Below are 18,641 nucleotides of genomic sequence, written 5' to 3'. Positions count from 1 at the left end.
AGTAGGAGATAAAGGTTGCATATAGTCAGATTTCGCTGTATGTATGGAGACATTTACTCATTAGAGCTATCCAGAAGTGAAATGCACTGCCTTGGGAGGTGGTGAGTTCTCTTTCACTAGAGATTTTCAAGCAAAAGCTGGAAGTTGTATATGTTGTAGAAGGTATTCTTCATTTTTGGGTTGGATAAATGGCCTCTGATATCCCTTCCAGCTCTGGTGTTTTGTGCTAGTGGTCCATAAAGCCCATTTGAATTATAAATGACAGCTAAAATACTGTAAAATTCACCACAATATATTTCCTACTGCTGTATAAATGAAGAGTATTTCTGTAATGTTAGGGTTAAATAAGTATTTTTGTTGGTTAAAGTGAATATATAAACCAGTTTTAACATTTATAGGGGAAAAATCTGTTTAGAGTTACAAAGAACCACTGACATTAACTTTTGAAATAAGATCCATGTATGGTGGGGATTTCTCTGGATATAAAATTGGATTAATAGAAAAAAATGTTGTAGAGTGAATCTTTGTTTTAGTAGGATTCCTAGTAATAGACTTCTTCTAAATAGCAGTTCTGCATGCATGTTAAAATAAGAGTAAGTTTATATAAATTGGTTTTTTATTTAACTTTTCAGGAACATAAGCCAGTACCTAAAGCAGAGCATGTTCACATACATTCAGCACATATCTCTTGCGTATCTATTGTGTTGCACATTGTAATGAGTAAGCTATATTTCCTTGCCTCAAGGGCCTTACATTTTAGTATAGAATTCAAGTGTACAGATAATTATAATAAAAGGCAATGTATAACATCTGCTTCAAGGGGGGTACAGATAGATTGCATCAAAGTTGGGAGACAGTTTCTTGTTGGAAGGCTTTATAGATGATATCACATATTAGTTAGGCTGTGAAGAATAAGTATGATTTTGACAAATAACGTTTGGGGCTGGGCAAACTAGGTAAGGGAAAATTCTGGAGGAAATGTGTTGGCAAAGATATTCAGGTGTAAAGCAAAAGGCATGACAAAAAAAGGACAGTAGCCTTGTTTGGTTAGATTGTAAGGTTTGCATAGAGAATTAGAGTGTGTTGAGAATTTGTGTACAGAATTGATAATGATAAGGCTAGAAACATATTGATATTTGTAATATTAATTGGTTCATATTGAGGCCTTAGAAGATATTTTCTTTGAAACCCATGGTAACATAGAGATGGCACAGGAATTGTGCAGATAAGATATTCCATCAGATTTATCCATTTTTTTTTTGGTGTGTGAGGCAAAGTGGGGTTAAGTGACTTGCCCAGGGTCACCCAGCTAGTAGGTGTCAAGGTGTCCTGAGGGCCTGATTTGAACTCAGGTCCTCCTGACTCAGGGCTGGTGCTCTATCCACTGTACCACCTAGCTGCCCCTATCCATAGTTTATTGAAATAATGAATGAAGTTAAAGGATTTCTAGGCCAAAGATGAATTTTCTCCCTTTGAAATAAGTACTGCCTGATATGCTACTATGTCCATGATATTCTTGGAATGAGCACTTCTCCTACAGCATAGAACTTTCTTTCATCTCTTATGTGTGATTTCTGATCATATCTTTCCATAAAGTCATCATACAAAATCTTCATATGCACCTTTTCATATTTTATGTTCACCAGTACAAAACTGGGACTGTCATTCCTTCATTTTGCCTGCCGCACCTCCTTTCTTGTTCATATCTGTAATGAGAGATTTATTTCGTTTTGTTTCTCATTTGCCCATCACTGATAGTGATGTGCTGCTACTTCCTGATACCCACTGTGTATCTTTCCATTGCTCCTTCGATTATAGTAATAATTCTCAGCTGTATAATATCTCTGGGAATTGGATAGGAATAGGGACTAGACCTGTGATTTCCTTATTATAGAGAACTTGCAGATAAGGGAACTGCCTCTACCAGCTCAGTTGGCACCTTCTCTGCAACTTCTGGTCTTGGAGACTTGCTTAGAGCAGTGTGTGTGTGTGTGTGTGTGTGTGTGTGTGTGTGTGTGTGTGTGAGAGAGAGAGAGAGAGAGAGAGAGAGAGAGAGAGAGAGAGAGAGAGAGAGAGAGATTAAATGATCCACCTGATGTTGCACAGACAAAAATTTGGCAGAGCTGGGACTTGAACCCAAGTCTTCATGGCTTCAAGACCAACTCCATCCATTTCTAGCTCTCTTGATGCTTTTCTTGGAAGATTATCAATGTTGAAGAGATGGACTTTGGGTAGTGAACAGCTTGAGATCATGAGAAGCATTGTGGAATTTTCCACAAGTGATCCAGCCCATTGTCTTTCACAGTTCAGTTCTTTGCTAAGTTGACTGCCCACTTCTGTCTGTCGTAAGATATAGTTAGTTTTGGACTACTTTAGTGGAAGTGATATATGGTTCTATCTTATAATCTGGATGAATACACTTCTTTATTCATTGTATTTTTTTTTCTGTGTGGTTACTAGACCAGACTTTGAGTGTCCATGTTTACTACATAATTACTGCATGATGTGGTCAATACAGTGTCTTGAAGTAGAATTTACGAGAACCTCACCGAAGTATGGAATATCGTTGTTTCTGTTACACTATTACCCTAGGAAATATTTAAATGGCACTTCTGAGTATATCACTTACTGTTTTATGTATTGTTTAGAAATGATAAAAAAATTGTCGAACAAAGTTAACTCTCTGGTTACATTTATCAGATAACCTTGAATAATCTTAATATATACATGAGAGACATCTTGGAGGAGAGCCTTTAAGATTATATTGCGAGTGAAATAAAATTTTTGTAACCTACAAATTAACATAGCAAAATCATGTGTTTTATATAAATATCAATCATGTATGATTGAAGATGTGGTTTGTTGAAAGGAATTGTGTTTCTGATAGCCTGTCATTTTCATAAAAAATACTGTATGAATATATAATTTTACTAAAAATATTATAGTAATAAGAAAGTTCATATATGGAATAGTAGTTATTGATATTTTTTTGGTTGCCATTTCAGGTATTAAATTTTTTTGGGGGGGTGGACTTTTGATTTAATCAGTTTGGGGAGTTCTTGGTGTGGAGACTTGTTCACCAATGCAGAGGGGCAACTTGTCTCTAACTTTTAGTCTTAAGAGTATTCCTGGGGGCAGCTAGGTGGCACAGTGGATAAATTACCGGTCCTGGATGTAGGAGGACCTGAGTTCAAATCCAGCCTCAGACACTTGACACTTACTAGCTGTGTGACCCTGGGCAAGTCACTTAACCCTCATTGCCCTGCCCCCCCCCCCCAAAAAAAGAGTATTGCTTGGGTGGCTACTAAGAGTTTGATTTGACAAGGATCATATCATTTTTATGTTTCAGAGACAAGATTTGAATCCCAGACTTCCTGACTCCAAGGCTGACCCTTTAATCATTATGGCACATTGCTTTTCTTGGATATTTGTACTGTCTATGATTTTTTCCCATAATTTTAAGATCGTTCCCTCCTTGGGGTATTTTGGTAATCAGTCCTAGAGTACCTTTAAATTTCTTTTGCCTCCAGCATGGATTTTCTCTGAGTCCAGCTGCTTTTCTGACTTTGTTTTATGTTATTCCATTTAAATGTATGCTCCCTAAAGGAACTGTTTTGATTTTGTATCTGTATCCTCAGCATATAACTTTGTAGCACATATCAAGTACTTGATTGATTCCCCCCTTCCCCAATTAACAAGCATTTATTTTCTCTTTCCTACCTCCTTTACTACAACAATTGAAAAAAACAAAACAAAACCAAACCCAGAACCCCAAACCAAACACAACAATCCTATTGTTGCTATTTGTCTTTTGTTCTTGAAGAGGACCATGACAGTTGTCATGACTTGCAATGAATTGGATTTAAGTGAGGAAGGGCCATGCAAATTCACCAGCCTCACTCTCTCTTCCAGAGCCATCTAGGTCCAGTGGCAAGATGTATTATTAAGATGACTGGAGATGTCCCTGGATATTGAAGGAAATTTTGGTTAAGTGACTTGCCCAGGGCCACACAGCTAGTAAATGTCTGAGGCCAGATTTGAACTCATCTTCCCAACTTCATGACCAGTGCTCTATCCACTGCACCACCTGGCTGTCTCAACAACAATCCTAAACTCTTTTAACAAATACTCATGGTTAAGGAAACAAATTCCTGTATTTCCTATGTAAAAAAAAAAATCTCATTCTGAATTCTAAATCCATCACCTTTCTGTCAGGAACTGGGTAGCATACTTTCTCATCAATTCTCTAGAATTTTGGTTTATCGTTGCATTCACCAGAGTTCTTTTAAAAATCTTTCAAATATGTTTGTCTTTTAATTGTTGCTGCTGCATAAAGTGCTCTTCCCTGGTTCTGTTCACTTTACTCTTCATCCATTCATACAAGTCTTCTTAGGTTTCTTACAAATTGTCCCTGTCATCTTGTCAACTCATTTCTGCATTTTGTGCACCTAATCTTTTCCACTTATCAACTTTTCTCTTTTTAACCAGTGCCGAAAAATTTTGATTATCATTGCTTTGTAGTATAGTTTGAGGACTAGTATTGCTAGCCTCCCTTCCTTCTCACTTAAAAAATATATTTCCTTTGATATTCTTACATTTTGTTTCTCCAGATGAATTTTTTTCTTGTTCTATAAAGTAGAACTTCTTTACCTTTGGCAGTTTGATGGTTATGGTCCTGAATCTGAAATGTAATTTAGATAAGTATTATCATTCTTATCATATTGGTATACCCTAACCATTAGCAGTTATTTAAATGTTTTCATTTTTATCCAAAGTTTTTGTAGTTGTATTCCCATAATTCTTATGTGTGTCTTGGCAGATGGTCTACCAGATTAAAAAAATGTTCTATAGTGATTTTGAAAGGATTTTTTCCTCTATATCTTTCTACTGTGTTTTGTAAGTAATTTACAAAAAGGTTAATGATTTTTTTTTTTCTCGTGGAGCAATGAGGGTTAAGTGACTTGCCCAGGTCACACAACTAGTAAGTGTCAAGTGTCTGAGGCCAGATTTGAACTAAGGTTCTCCTGAATCCAGGGCTGGTGCGTTATCCACTGCACCACCTCATTGCCCCTAAAGTTAATGATTTTCATGGGTTTATTTTATATCCTACTACTTTGTTGAAGTTAATTTGTAGTTCATAATGCAATCCAATCCATTATCATCTGAAAGATGAAATGATTTTGTTTCCTCTTTGTTTATGCTTATTCTTTCAGTTTCTTTTTCTTGTTTTAGTGATTTTGCTAAGATTTCTAGTTCTATATCAAATAGTAGTGGTAGCAGTGATCTTTTCTTTACCCTTGATCTTACTCAAAAAGCCTCTGGATTATCTCCATTACATGTAATTCTGCCTCTTGGAATTAGACAGATCCTTTTAATGATATTATGTAAAATTTCCTTTATTTCTATGTCTTTTGATATTTTTTAACGAGATGGAGTATGTATGCATTTTGTTTTTTAAAAAGCTTTTGCTTCATTGATATAACCATGTGATTTTTGAATTTATTTGTTACTGTGGCATATTATGTATATCATATATTTCCAATATTGAATCAACTCTGTGTTCTTGGTATGAATCCAACCTAGTCATGGTGCAAAATATTTTTAATATGTTGCTGTGGCTTTGTTATTAATATTTCATTTGATATTTTTCCATCAGTATTCATTAGGAATCTATAGTTTTCTTTATCTGCTTTATCTCTCCCTGGTTTAGGTATCAAGACCATAGTTCTTTCATAGAAGAAATTTGGTAGGATCCTTTTTTTCCTATTTTTATAAATGATCTATATTGGTGTTTCTCAAACTGTGCTGCAAGGAACTCTGAAACTCCCCAAGCTTTTTTTTTTTCTTTAAATTAAAAAAAAAAACGGAACCTTTTGTTTGTTTGTTAATAGACATTAAAATAATTTTTGAGAATTTTACTAAAAGGGTTCTATCAAAGTTTTGTTTAAAATGAAGGATTCTACCACTATGGAAAAGTTTGAGAACCACTGATCTACATATTAGTAGAATTAACTATTATTCCATGAATGTCTGATAGAGTTCACTTATAAATCCTTCTGGTCCTGAGTTGTTTTTTTTTTTTTTCTCCTTTGGGAGTTCATTTGTGGCTTCTCTCCCTGAGATTAAGTTTTCAAAATCTCTATTTTTTGTTCTATTAAATTTGGATAGTTTTTAAAATAATTGTTTTATTTAAATTATAAGGTTTTGTTTTTGTTTTTGTTTTTGTTTTTGCGGGGCAATTGGGGTTAAGTGACTTACCCAGGGTCACACAGCTAGTAAGTGTCAAGTGTCTGAGGTCGGATTTGAACTCAGGTATTCCTGAATCCAGGGCCGGTGCTCTATCCACTGCGCCATCTAGCTGCCCCAAATTACAAGTTTTATTGGCATGTAATTGGGCAAAATAGTTTTTAACAATTTCTTTTATTTCCTTTTCATTTCCTATGAATTATTCTTTTTTTGGGGGGGATTGGCAATTTTATTTTCTTAGTTTTTTTTTGTATTAGATTAGCTAATGGTTTATGTAGTTTATTGATTTAAAAAAAAAACCTGTCAATTTCATTGATTAATTTAATTTTTTGTTTTAAATTTTGTTTATACATTATTTAATAATCAAAATGTCATAAAGTTTTTATGTTTAAGGTTTTTTGATTTGTTGCTTTTCTGGCTCGTGTTTTAGTTGCATCCAAATTGATTGATATTTTCTTCATCCTTCTCTTGCTGATGGAATTGCTTAGACATATTCCCCCCTGAGGAATTTGGTTGTCTATATAACTAAAAGTTTTAATATATTTTCATATTATTGTAACTTTCTTTATTGAAAATGCTTTAAATTGTTTCTTATGGCTTTTGTCCTTACAAATCAAGCATTTAGGATTAAATTTGTCTTCATTTAAGCTTGATTTACTTCTTGAGATCCCTTTACTGATCATAATTCTAATTGCATTTATGGTCAATAATGTTTATATTTCTACTTTTCTGCATTGATTTAGTAAGTTTTCATGTCCTAGCAATAGTCTGTTTTTGTAAAAGTGACATGTGCCACTGAAAAATGTATATATTTCTTTCCCTTTCCATGTAGTAATTATCGAGAAATCTAACTTTTCTAAAATTCTATTAGTATTAAACTTCTTTTTATCTATCTTTTTGTTACATTGCCTAGGTCTGAAATAGGCATATTGAAGTGCGCAACCATTTCTCTCTATAATTAAATTACCTTTTCCTTTAAGTACTTACATGCTATGGTATTTGGGTGCATGTATAAAGGACTGACATAGTTTCCATTATTTAAGGTTCTTTAAGTATAATGCAGTTTCCTCACTTGCTTCTTTTAACCATGTCTATTTTTTGCTCTCTTGCCTCAGGTAATAATTGCTATACTTGCGTATTTATTTGCCTGATTCATAATAAATTCTTCTCTAGCTCCTCACTTTTACTCTGTATGAATTTTTGTATTTAAAATATGTTTCTTGTAAACAATAGATTGTTATATTCCATTTTCTACTCCATTCAGCTATTCTCTTCCATTTTATTGGTAAGTTGATCCTATTCATGTTCACAGTTATGTTATTATTATATTTCCCTCTGTTATATTCTCTTATATGTTTTTATTACCTCTTTTTCTTTTCTACTCTTTATAAAGAAGAAGAATGTGGTGAAAGAGAAGGAAAGTGATTAACATTATACCCAGGAGGAACTTAATACATATTTGTTGATTGACTGATATAATGGTCTCACGTTTATGATAACTGAATGTAATCTTCTGTCATCCTGACTGTTGCTCCCTTGGTACTATTGAATTCTTTCTTACTGGTCCTTATATTTGATTTACTGCGACAGAAAGGCTCTGGATGTTACCTATGACATTCCTGATTTTTTTTATTTGAGGTTTCTTTCAAGTGGGTAACTAGTGGATTCTTTCTTTCTTTTTTTTTTTTAACTTTGCCTTTGGTTCTAATATATCTGACAGTTTTTTCTTTTAAAACTTTTTTGAAGGTTTTTATTTAATCATGGTGTTTGAAGAGTACTGAGACTTCCTAAATTCTCTCTCCGGTATCTTTTTTTCTAGGTATATTAAAAAAAAATCTTACATTTTCTTCTTTTTTCTTTCTTTCTTTTTTAAACCTGTTCTCTTCATTCTAATATCTTCTTTTCTCCTTGAGTCCTTGAATTTTTTTGTACCACTCTTTTTTTCTTGGAGTATATGACTATTTAGGTGATGTTATTTACCTTCTGTTCCAAGTTAATCTCTTTTCAGTTTTTACATCCAGAGCTCTTATTTGCTTTAATTTTTATCTTTATCTCTTCCTTTATTTTCGTCCAGATTCTCTTGAAGTCCTTGTGACCATGTCACTTTATTTTTTTTAATCTTGGCATTGTTTGCTTCCATTATGGATTACTTTCTTTTTTGGTTTCTCTTGGTATCTCAGTCCATGTATTTCTTTATAGTGCCATGGTGTTTTCTGATTTCTTATATCTACAGTTTTCTAGTTTGGAACTTTGTGTCAAGGTCCATTCATACTCTTGTCTGGGTAGGTCAAGTCCTAGTAGTGTTGTCCCTGATTTTCAGGACTCCTAATCCTGACTTCCACTTTCCCTTTTTGTGTATGTGCTCTGAACATTGTAGTGTTTCAGGCCCTTGTACAGTATCACTAATCAGAATCTTATACGTTTTTAGCCCCCTGGAGTGTCCAAGTCAGAGTACTGGTGGGCTTTTGGAGTGTCCCTTAAGTCAAAGCACTAGGCTTTCAAACTTCCTTGGGATATCCCTTGTCAGAGAACAGTAGTTTCTGTCCACCTTCTCATCTTACCCCATAATACCAAGTCCAAAGCACTATTTGCATCTTAAGTCATTGTGCTAGAAAGCTTCATTCCTGTTTACCTGTGCTCATATAGGCTTTCCCAGTGCCCAGTCTATCTTTTGATATTATTTCTAGGCTGGATGTTGGAAAGCTTACTGGGTTTTGTTTAGATTTCTTATAATTATTTGATTTTATGTCTTTTTTAAAAAAGGATCTATGCTGAAGTATATGTGGGAGAGCCGGCTCTTCTACAACCAAACATGTTGCCATCTGAACTGAAGTTATGTTTTTTCTGTTTTGTGATACTATGTTGCTCACTCATTCACACCATCCTCTTATATAATGTATGCAAAGACATTTGTGCTGATGTTGCCTTTGTTTGCTGAGTTATTTTGCTTAGAAAGTGGTTAAAGGATTGTTGACTGGAGTAGTGTCTGTGCTCTTGGTCTCCTCATTTTGGAAACTGATAACCTTAGTTAAACTTCTCTAAATTAACCAAAGTCAATGTCTTTACTTGTATTAATTTCTCATTTTACAGTCAACACATTGCTTATAGGTTGAATTGAGGCTATTGTAATTCCATGCAGCTTTGTCTTATTTGTCTATTTGCATTTGATATTAATATTGATGATTTCTGTAGCCAGCTTATCTGTCAGTACAAATGGCTGATTCTGAAAGGACCATCAACTTAGGAACTAGTTATTTATAGGCATTATATATAGGAAACTTCATTTTTTGTGATGTTCCATGCTTGCCATGCCCAATGCATTCTGACTCTCTTCTTAAAACATATATATGTATATTAATATTCATATAATATATATTTAACATGTAGATATCAGGATTTTAAATAATCTAACAATTTCACTTATTAATTATGAACAACATTTTTCATATTTTAAAATATATTCATCTCCTTCCCCATGCTGACCTTTGCATTGATGTAACCAAATCTCAAGGTGTACATAGCATTCTCTCTGGGAATACTCACCTCCAGACTTGCTCTTTCTTGGATGGGTTTAGGTCTCTGTGGGTCTTCACTCCTAAAACAAGTAGCTTTACTAGCACCCACAGGTACATTTACTTTTCATAGTACAACAATAAACACAACTAACTTAAAAGAAATGCATTTGTTAAAAAGCCAAAATAAGAACAATAGCTATAAAATAACCCCCTCCTCCATGAACCTGGGGTCTACTCTTCTCTATAATATACAAACTTAGTATACTGTTAGGAAAAGCAGAATTCATACTTTCAGATACTACAGGATCCTGATCTTTTTAATCATGTCCCTATGCAAGATTATCCCTAGGTACAATATCTCTAAGGGGTACGTAAGTCACTCAGTTAGGTCTCTGGATATGTTTCTCAAGGCAATTTGACTTTTCAACTGCCAGGGATAGTTTTCTATTGAATTGATAATTGATATCTCTGCTGCCAGAGGTCATGCTTCTTGAAGTTGCTTCCAGTTTCCCAGTTTTTTGCCTCCTATTAGGCCAGTAGCTTCAGTGAACAACACCATGGCTGATGGAGAGGAGGAAGAGAGATGTCACCTCTTTCTTCTTCCCATGCCTTCTGGTAGAGGTATAGGGATCATACTTCACTACGTTTTCTTCCCTAACTCTCCTCCAGAGTTGGCTAGTTTAGATTTGAAATGCCTTCAAGGACATGGCCAATTTTTAGCCTGCCAATGGGAAAGCTGCCTTTCTAATTCCCATTGGGGAAATGTCTTCATAGTTTGTAATTGAATAATAGTTATTTCTTTCTACTTCATTCAATACATTAGCACCTTGTTACCTTTTTTTGTCCCTTACTTTCTCTGATTCTATTAGCTGGGCTTGGGGGTAGGAGGTTATGATTGTGAAACAACTCCTTCTCAACAAAAGTGTATGCTTTCATTTGGTTTAAAGGATTTTGTCAAATTTATTATAGGATTTCTCTAATTACTACTAACACTGTCTTGATGTTGTTTTCCTTGTCTATATCATGAGAACTGCAAGCCAAAATATTCAAGTGTATCATGAAATGATATTTTTTAGAGACATGATGAAACGGGTTCTACCAATTATTTGGTATCAGTACCAATTTATTTGTCTATCCAAAGAGACCTGTGAGCTATCTTTCCATTAAGCTGAAATTTCTTTATGTCTTCTGGTTTCATTTTACAGTGAGAATTTGCATATGGATGTTGATTTTATTCTCTAGTAGTATATTAAATTGTTGGTCATTGCACAAATATCTCATAGCTGGAGTAACACCAGTTAAATGAATGTTAATAGATATTCAAAATCTTGGTAGTTCTTTGCATTGTCTTTTTCCTTAGGCAGGCTTATTCTCAGATAACAGGGCCTCTATGTCCAGGACCATACTGAAACTGGCTTGAGCCTACATTGTGTTGACAGAATCCAGGGTTACTCTGTGCAATCATGAGGGAATCTGAAAAAGAATTAGTGAACCTACTTGTCTCATTCTTCTAGTTCTAGGTTTTGGAATAATTAGCTTAGATTTTCCAGGCTAGTAAAAAAAAAAGCGTATTTTAGGTCTCATCTGAAAGATTCCCTCTAGAAAGAGGAAATAGATAAGATATTTGGGAAACGGAGACATGATATAGTAGTGATGGGGAATATTATTTTTGGACATCTACCAAAGAGCGAGTAGATCTACTTGTAAAGTAGAACAAATAACTCCCTTGATTTGCTTAGTGATAATTTTATCCTTCAGAAGGTGGGGGAACCAACAAGGAGAAATTTTGTTTCCACTCAGGGTTCTGGGAACAGTGGAAACCCTTGTGGATAGTGACTATTCCCTCTTGTTTTGTTTTTTTTTTTGGTGGGGCAGTGAGGGTCAAGTGACTTGCCCAGGGTCACACAGCCAGTAAGTGTCAAGTGTTTGAGGCTGGATTTGAACTCAGGTCCTCCTGAATCCAGGGCCGGTGCTTTATCTACTGTGCCACCTATCTGCCCCCTGACTACTACCGTCTTAGAGTTTGTGATTGTGAAAGAGAGTAAATCTGGTCACAGTCTGACATGTACTCTAGATTTGGGGAAAGCACATTTAAAGGGGTTCGAAGGAAAAAATAGGTAGGATTCCATGTACTAAAAGGCTATATGAAAGTCAGCTGAGGAGATAAAATGAAATTATGAAGAAATAAAGGAAAAAATATTCCAGTGAGGAAGAAGAAGGAAGGAAATAAGTTTTTTATGAAGTACCACTTATGTGCCAGGCATTGTGCTGGGCACACTGCAACAATCTCATTTGATCCTCACAACAACCCTGGGAGATAGGTACTATTATTATCTCCATTTACAGATTAGGAAACTGAAGCAAACAAGTTTAAGTGCCCAGGAATCACAAAGCTAGTGTCCTGAGGCAGCATTTGAACTCAGGTCTTTCTGAGCTACATCCAATGTGCCATTTGGCTGATGTTTGTTTGAAGAGACCCATGTGGATGCACAGAAATTTGTTAAACAACTTAAATTTTTAAAAGAAATTTATAGAGATGAAAATAAGGCTAAGCAAGAGAGGGATGAATGCAAAAGCATCCTCATTCTTCAAAAATAGTGCCAATTGCATAAAACTCAGAATGAGGGAAACTAAGGATGAATAAAAGAAGGGTTTTCACTATACTGGTAGCAAAAGGAAGATGTTATTGTTGTCATTCAATTGTTCATTCACATCTGATTCTTTGGGACCCTGTGGACCCTTCTGTTCATGAGATTTTCTTAGCAAGGATATTGAGAGTGGTTTGCCATTTCCCAGGCCACACAGCTAGTAGTGTCTAAGGTCAGATTTGAACTGAGGTCTTCCTGACTCCAGGCCCAGCAACTTGGTGATCAAATAATGGGATTTGGCATATGCCCAGGGGCCCCACCTGAAGATTGATTTAGAAATGGGTTGAATTGGTGAGACTGAGAAACTGACTGAGTACCTACTTAAGGGTGATTGGATAGAGACCACACCTGACTGGCCCTGAGTGACATGTTGTTCTCAGAGGCTGTGGACTACTGACGTCAGCAGGAGACCACTCTCAAACCAATTAGCTTGAAGGACCTCCCCTTTTGGGGAGGGAGACAGGAACTAGGAAGTGGAGGTTAGCTCGCTGGATTTCTCTCTTTTGGTTGAGGAACCGGTGTGGTGAGAGACACAGAACAGGAGGGCCCCCCTTTTCGTCTGGGACTTTGGCATGGTAAGAGACTTCATGTGGGCTGTGAGGAAAGGAAGTTTTTTCTCTCTGGCTATACTGAATAGATCTAAACTAGGATTTTCCATGCTACAAGGAATCTGTTCTCAATCTCTCTCTCTTCACTAATTTCTAATACACTTTAATAAATACCTAAAAGCCTAAACTTTTGCTGAATTTATCAGTGATTTTAGCCAGCTTCCTCCCTAAAACTTGTGGGGGGGGGGCGCAGATTAGAACCCACATTTAGATTTTAAACATCACAACTCTATCCATTGGACCACCTGTCTGCCTAAAAAGGAAAATAAAGAAGGTAATGGGGAGGTGGAGGGAATTATGAAAATTGAAAAAGGGGCAAAAGCAGAGCTCTGCTTAGCTATTACTAAGCTTCTGTTATCTCTGCCAAGAAGGACTTTTGCACTAGAAGTGACAGAACAAAAGCGACTTAATAGGAAGTTGATAACCAAGATAAATAAGGAGCTAGTAAAGAGACCTTTTAGTAACCTGTGACCAATCAATTAATAGTTTACCTAGATCTTAGCAGAACATTTGATAGAGTATCTCATATACTGTTCTTGTGGAAAAGACAGAAAAATGTGGACTAGATGATCCACACTTAAGGGTGGATTCAAAACTGTTAGATGACTATACTCAAAGAATAATTGCGTTAATGGTTCAATATCATCATGGTGAGGGATTTCCAGTAGAGTGCCTCTAGGGACCTTGCTTGATTGTGTGATATTTAATATTTTTATCAGATGACTTATATAATGGCCATAGTTGATATACTTACACAGTTTGAAGCTGAGATAGTTAACATATATGACTAAGTCAGTATCTAAAAGGATCTTGACAGGTTAGAAGATTGGGCTGAATCTAATAAGATGAAATTCAGTAGGTATAAATGTAAAGTATTACACATGGGTTCAAATAATCATTTCACTAGTGTATGATGGGAGAATCACAGTTAGATAGCAGTTTGATCCAGGCATTTATAGTAGACTACAGAGTACAATATGTCCTCAACAGTAAAATGTGGTAATTAAAAAAACTCAGCCTTGCATTGAATTAGGAAAGACATAACTTCCAGGAATAGGAGGTACTAGTCCCAGTTGTACTCTGCCCTTGTCAGTCCTCATATGAAACATTGTGGGAAATTCTGGACATTAAGAAGGATATTGAAAAGCTCAAGATTGTTAAGAGGAGGGCAACAATGATAGTTTTGGAACTAGACTTTGTTATATGATAATCCATTGAAAAAACTGGGGCATGTTTCATCTAGAGAAGAGAAGATTTGTGGGGTAGTGGTGTACATGATAACTATTGGAAAATATTTGAAGGAGTTCATGTTGAAGAGGGTTTTGATTTGTTCTGTTTGCCCCCCTCAAGGACAGAATCTGGAACAGTAATTGGAAGTTTCAAAGAGGTAAAATAGGCCCTGATATCTGGGAAAACAGAAACAATCAGAGTTGTCCAGAAATGGAATGGGTTGCCTTGAGGGTGTAAAGTTGCTAAAATTCTAGCTAGTCTGTCTAAAATATCTAATGAGTGGTGGCCAATAATTATAAGCTTTAGCAAGAGTTTAGACTTTTAAGCATTTATTAAGAAGAATAAGAATTTGGTGAAGAGAGAGAGAAAGAGGCCTAGATTCATCTATCAAAGAGAGCCTGTGTCTCCTGCTCCACTCCCCCCTGAGGTCCTTGTGAAAGAGAGTGAGAGAGTAAGCCTCACCCCTTCATCCCACAAGCCTCCTGTGGAACCGGGAACATCCCATCCACACACACACACACACACACACACACACACACACAGCTCCAAGCTAATTGGCTGGTAGCTTTGATAGACAGTACCCACAAGCAAACATCACTTCCTGACACCAAGGAACTGACCACATGGCTTGCCCTCAGACGCCTTCTCCTCACGGCGCTTTCCTACAGTAACTCACCAGCAGGTGGCGTCACTTCAATTGTTACAGGGGTTATAGATTCCTCCTCCTTGGATATCTTTAGTGGAATGACCTCTTTTGGATCTAGGGAATTGCTTTGCTATATAAGTTGGATCAAATGACTACCAATGCACTTTCCATCTCTCAAATTTTGTGATTCTGTGGATAGCAGGGACAAGTTACTCTTCACTTTGGGCAGCAGAGGGAGGACCCAAATAGGTTTTCACAGGCTAGAATGATGGTCCTGATGATGGAAAGTTTCATCAAAAAGATGTTAGTTGGGATGCATATGTAAAAACCTTCACTCTGATAAAAAGAAATAAAAGATGAGGAGGCACATTTGCAGACAATAGTTCATGTAAAAAAGATATGGGGATTTTAGTCTCACATGACTACAAAATGAATGGACAGTGTGACATGGCAGCCAAAAAACCTAATGTGGTCATAGAGAACTATGGTGTCCAAAACGAGGGCAATGATAGTTTTGTTGTCCTCTATTCTAATTAGATTACATCTGAGTATTGCTTTCAGTTCTGGGTACCACATTTAGGACATTGTGAAAGTGAAAAGCATCTAAAGGAGGGATAGCTTGAAGAAACTAGGGACTTGGAAGAAAAGAATTCAGGGGGACTTTCTAAAATCTTAAGGTATTTGAAGGGCTTTTTGAAAGAGAAGTTATACTTGTTCTGTTTGGTTTCAGAGGTCAGAAGTAGGAACAGTCTATGAAATTGAAGATAGGCAGACTTGGGTTCAATGTAAGAGAAAACTTCCTAATGATTAGAGTTTTTTCAAAAGTATATGAGCTATCACATTAGATAACGGGGCTATATCTCCGTAGGTAACCTGATTTCCTCCATAATAGGTTCTTCTTCTTTGGATCTTTTCTTGGAAACCAGATGACCACTTGTCAGCCATATTTAACTAGATTATCTGTGAAGTTGCTTTTAACCCTGAGGTGCTGTGATTTTATTAAAATGACTAACATAATGAACCATCAAGCCATTAGAACTTTTCAAATCAGAGAGATTTTAGACTTCCTGTTTTAAAAAAGATTTAATGTTTCTACTATGAATATTCATTTGTCTACACTAGCTTTATCTGGAGAAAAAATGTGTAAAAATTAAATGTGTAATATTATTTCAGAGTACCCTGAAGAATATATCAGAATCAAAGAAAATGTGTAAAAGGTACGTACATCCTAAAGACATTTAAATACACGTTATACACTTAATTCAAGTCAACAAGCATTTCTTGAGTATCAGGCACTTTGCTAGGTCCTAGGAACACAAAGACAGTAGTGAAGCAGTTCCTGCTCTCAGGTGTACATTCTACTTGGGCAGAGCCACATGTACATAAAATATATATGTATATGTATATGTATATGTATATGTATGTATATATATACAGAGAGAGAGTTCAAAGTAATTTCAATCAGGAGAAAGCACAACCAACTCAGGGGGAATAAGGAAAGGACATCTGTAGAAAGAGACACTTAAGTTGTGCTTCAGATGAAAATAGACATACAAAAAAGGAGGTGGTCTTGGAGATAATTTCACATCTGCACAAAGTCTTTTAGGTGGGAGATAAAGTGCCAAGTACAAATGCCTATTAACTGATCATTTTCCTTTTGTTTTCCACAGACCATGCATTCTCATATTAGACTCCTTGAAAGCTGGTTCTGTACAAAATACAGTTCAGATTTTGAGAGAGTGAGTATTATAATTTCAATGTGTATATTTTGAAACTCACTAGGACTCTGTTTCAGAACTTTGCTGATCTACATTGGTAGAGGAGCCTTTTTAATTGAGAGTCTTTGCCAGATAAACTGGCAACTCTAAACCAAAAGAAAAGACTAATGACATGTCAGTATTTTATTTTATTATGCACTTAAGTGATGTTTGCTATTTTAGTATTGTTATGTACTAAATGGGGAATATTTTCTCAAGTGATTTTTAACAAAAATGAATGAAAAACTGATTCGTGTTAATAAGTAAAAGAAACATTTTGAAAGCAAGTACATATCTACTAAATGCTTATGGTAAAAAGTGCAGCTTTTTAAAAAGATTTTCAAGATGCTAATTTTCACAAATTAAAAATTTAATTGGAAATTTGTAATTAAGTTGTAAATTAGTATCTGAATTATTTATTAGTATTGTTTTTCACTGTAAATATAATTTCTTAATTTTACAGTTATTTCTTTGCTTTTTTTCTAATTGCTTTTTTAGTTTACTTTGTAGTATGAGTTGTGAACTTATGCCTTTAAATTTTAAATTTTCACTGCTCTTTGAAAGAATATAGATAAGGAGAGAATTACTGCAAGGTTTTAGAAAGGCAGATATCCTGATTTTTTTTAAAAGCAGGGGGTGCAGCTAGGTAGCATAGTGGATAAAGCACTGGCCCTGGATTCAGGAGGACCTGAGTTCAAATCCAGCCTCAGACACTTGACACTTACTAGCTGTGCGAACCTGGGCAAGTCACTTAACCCTCATTGCCCCACCAAAAAAAAAAAAAGAAAAAGAAAAAGAAAATAAAAAGCAGGGGGTGGAGTAGAGCCTTCAAACTAGAAATCACTGAGCTTATATTCCTGGCAAAAAAATTTTAAGCTTTTATTAAAGGGATGATTACTAGATATCTATAAAAGGAAATTGATCATAAGATCATAAAGAGACAGCATAGCTTCATGTCAAATGCAACTTATTTCCTTTTTTGATGGGGTTCCTAGGGTATTAGACCAGGAGAATGCTACAAATATAATTTATATAGATTTTAACAAAGCATTTGACAAATTTTAGGTTCTGATTAAGCCAGAAATACATGGGCTACATGAGAGTACAATAGGTAAATCTGGAACTGGCTAAATGACTGGACTCCTCCCCACAATTAGCCATTAATTTTTTTTTTTTGGTGAGGCAATTGGATTAAGTGACTTGCCCAGGGTCACACAGCTAGTAAGTGTTAAGTGTCTGAATGCAGATTTGAACTCAGGTCCTCCTGAATCCAGGGCCAGTGCTCTATCTATTGTGCCATCTAGCTCCCCCTTAGTCATTAATTTTTAAAGATTTCCAGTAGAGTTTCTGAGGGATCTCCACTTGGACCTGTGCTGTTTAACATTTTTATCAGTAAGTTGGAAAAGACATAGATGGTGTGTGTATTAACTTTGCTGAAGTCATAAATCTGAGGACAGCTAATACACTGGATGGCAGATTTAGTATTCCAAAAGATCTTGACTGTCTAGAATGTTGAGCAGCATCTTCTGGAGGTAATTTTAATGGGATAAATAAAAAGCCTAATACTTGAGTTCAGAAAATTGTTGTCATGTATACAAGACTGGGGAGTCATAACTAGACATCAATTCATCTGAGAATAATTGTGGGTATTAGTGAACTACAAACTCAAAATGAGTCACCTCTGTGTTATTAACACCAAAACAGCTACTTTAGTCTTGGGCTGCTTTAAGAAAGACCCAGTGTTCAGGACTAAGATGGCGATGGTCTTTTTGTATTTTTCTATGCTCAGGCCACATGTGTAGTATTGTGGTCAGTTCTGAGTGCCACATTTTAGGAATGTTTGAAGGAACTGGGTATGCTTAGCCTGAAGAAAGAAGACCTAGTGGGCACATGCTAGTTTGTTGTCTTTAAGTATTTGAAGGATTGTTCTGTGGAGAGAAATTAGATTTGTTTTGCTTGCACCCAGAGGACAGAACTAGAAGTAATTACAG

The 18,641-nt window shown here is 35.7% G+C and overlaps 1 protein-coding gene across 3 annotated transcripts in view; it reads left to right on the top strand.

Annotated features, from left to right (window-relative positions):
• Positions 1–18,641, top strand: part of SENP7 (SUMO specific peptidase 7) — a 183,821-nt gene that overhangs the window by 160,105 nt on the left and 5,075 nt on the right. For 2 of the 3 annotated variants that reach the window (XM_043992005.1, XM_043992004.1), the window contains 2 exons: positions 16,067–16,110; positions 16,564–16,632. In XM_043992005.1, coding sequence (XP_043847940.1) covers positions 16,067–16,110; positions 16,564–16,632 — 113 coding nt within the window. Of the gene's footprint in view, positions 1–5,710; positions 5,747–16,066; positions 16,111–16,563; positions 16,633–18,641 lie in introns of those variants that run through there. The other variant, XM_043992006.1, reaches the window with a different exon arrangement.

The sequence above is a fragment of the Dromiciops gliroides genome, chromosome 3 (genome assembly GCF_019393635.1).
Source record: "Dromiciops gliroides isolate mDroGli1 chromosome 3, mDroGli1.pri, whole genome shotgun sequence".
NCBI classification, from domain to species: Eukaryota; Metazoa; Chordata; class Mammalia; order Microbiotheria; family Microbiotheriidae; genus Dromiciops; species Dromiciops gliroides.
This window is presented reverse-complemented; position numbering and strand designations above follow the sequence as displayed.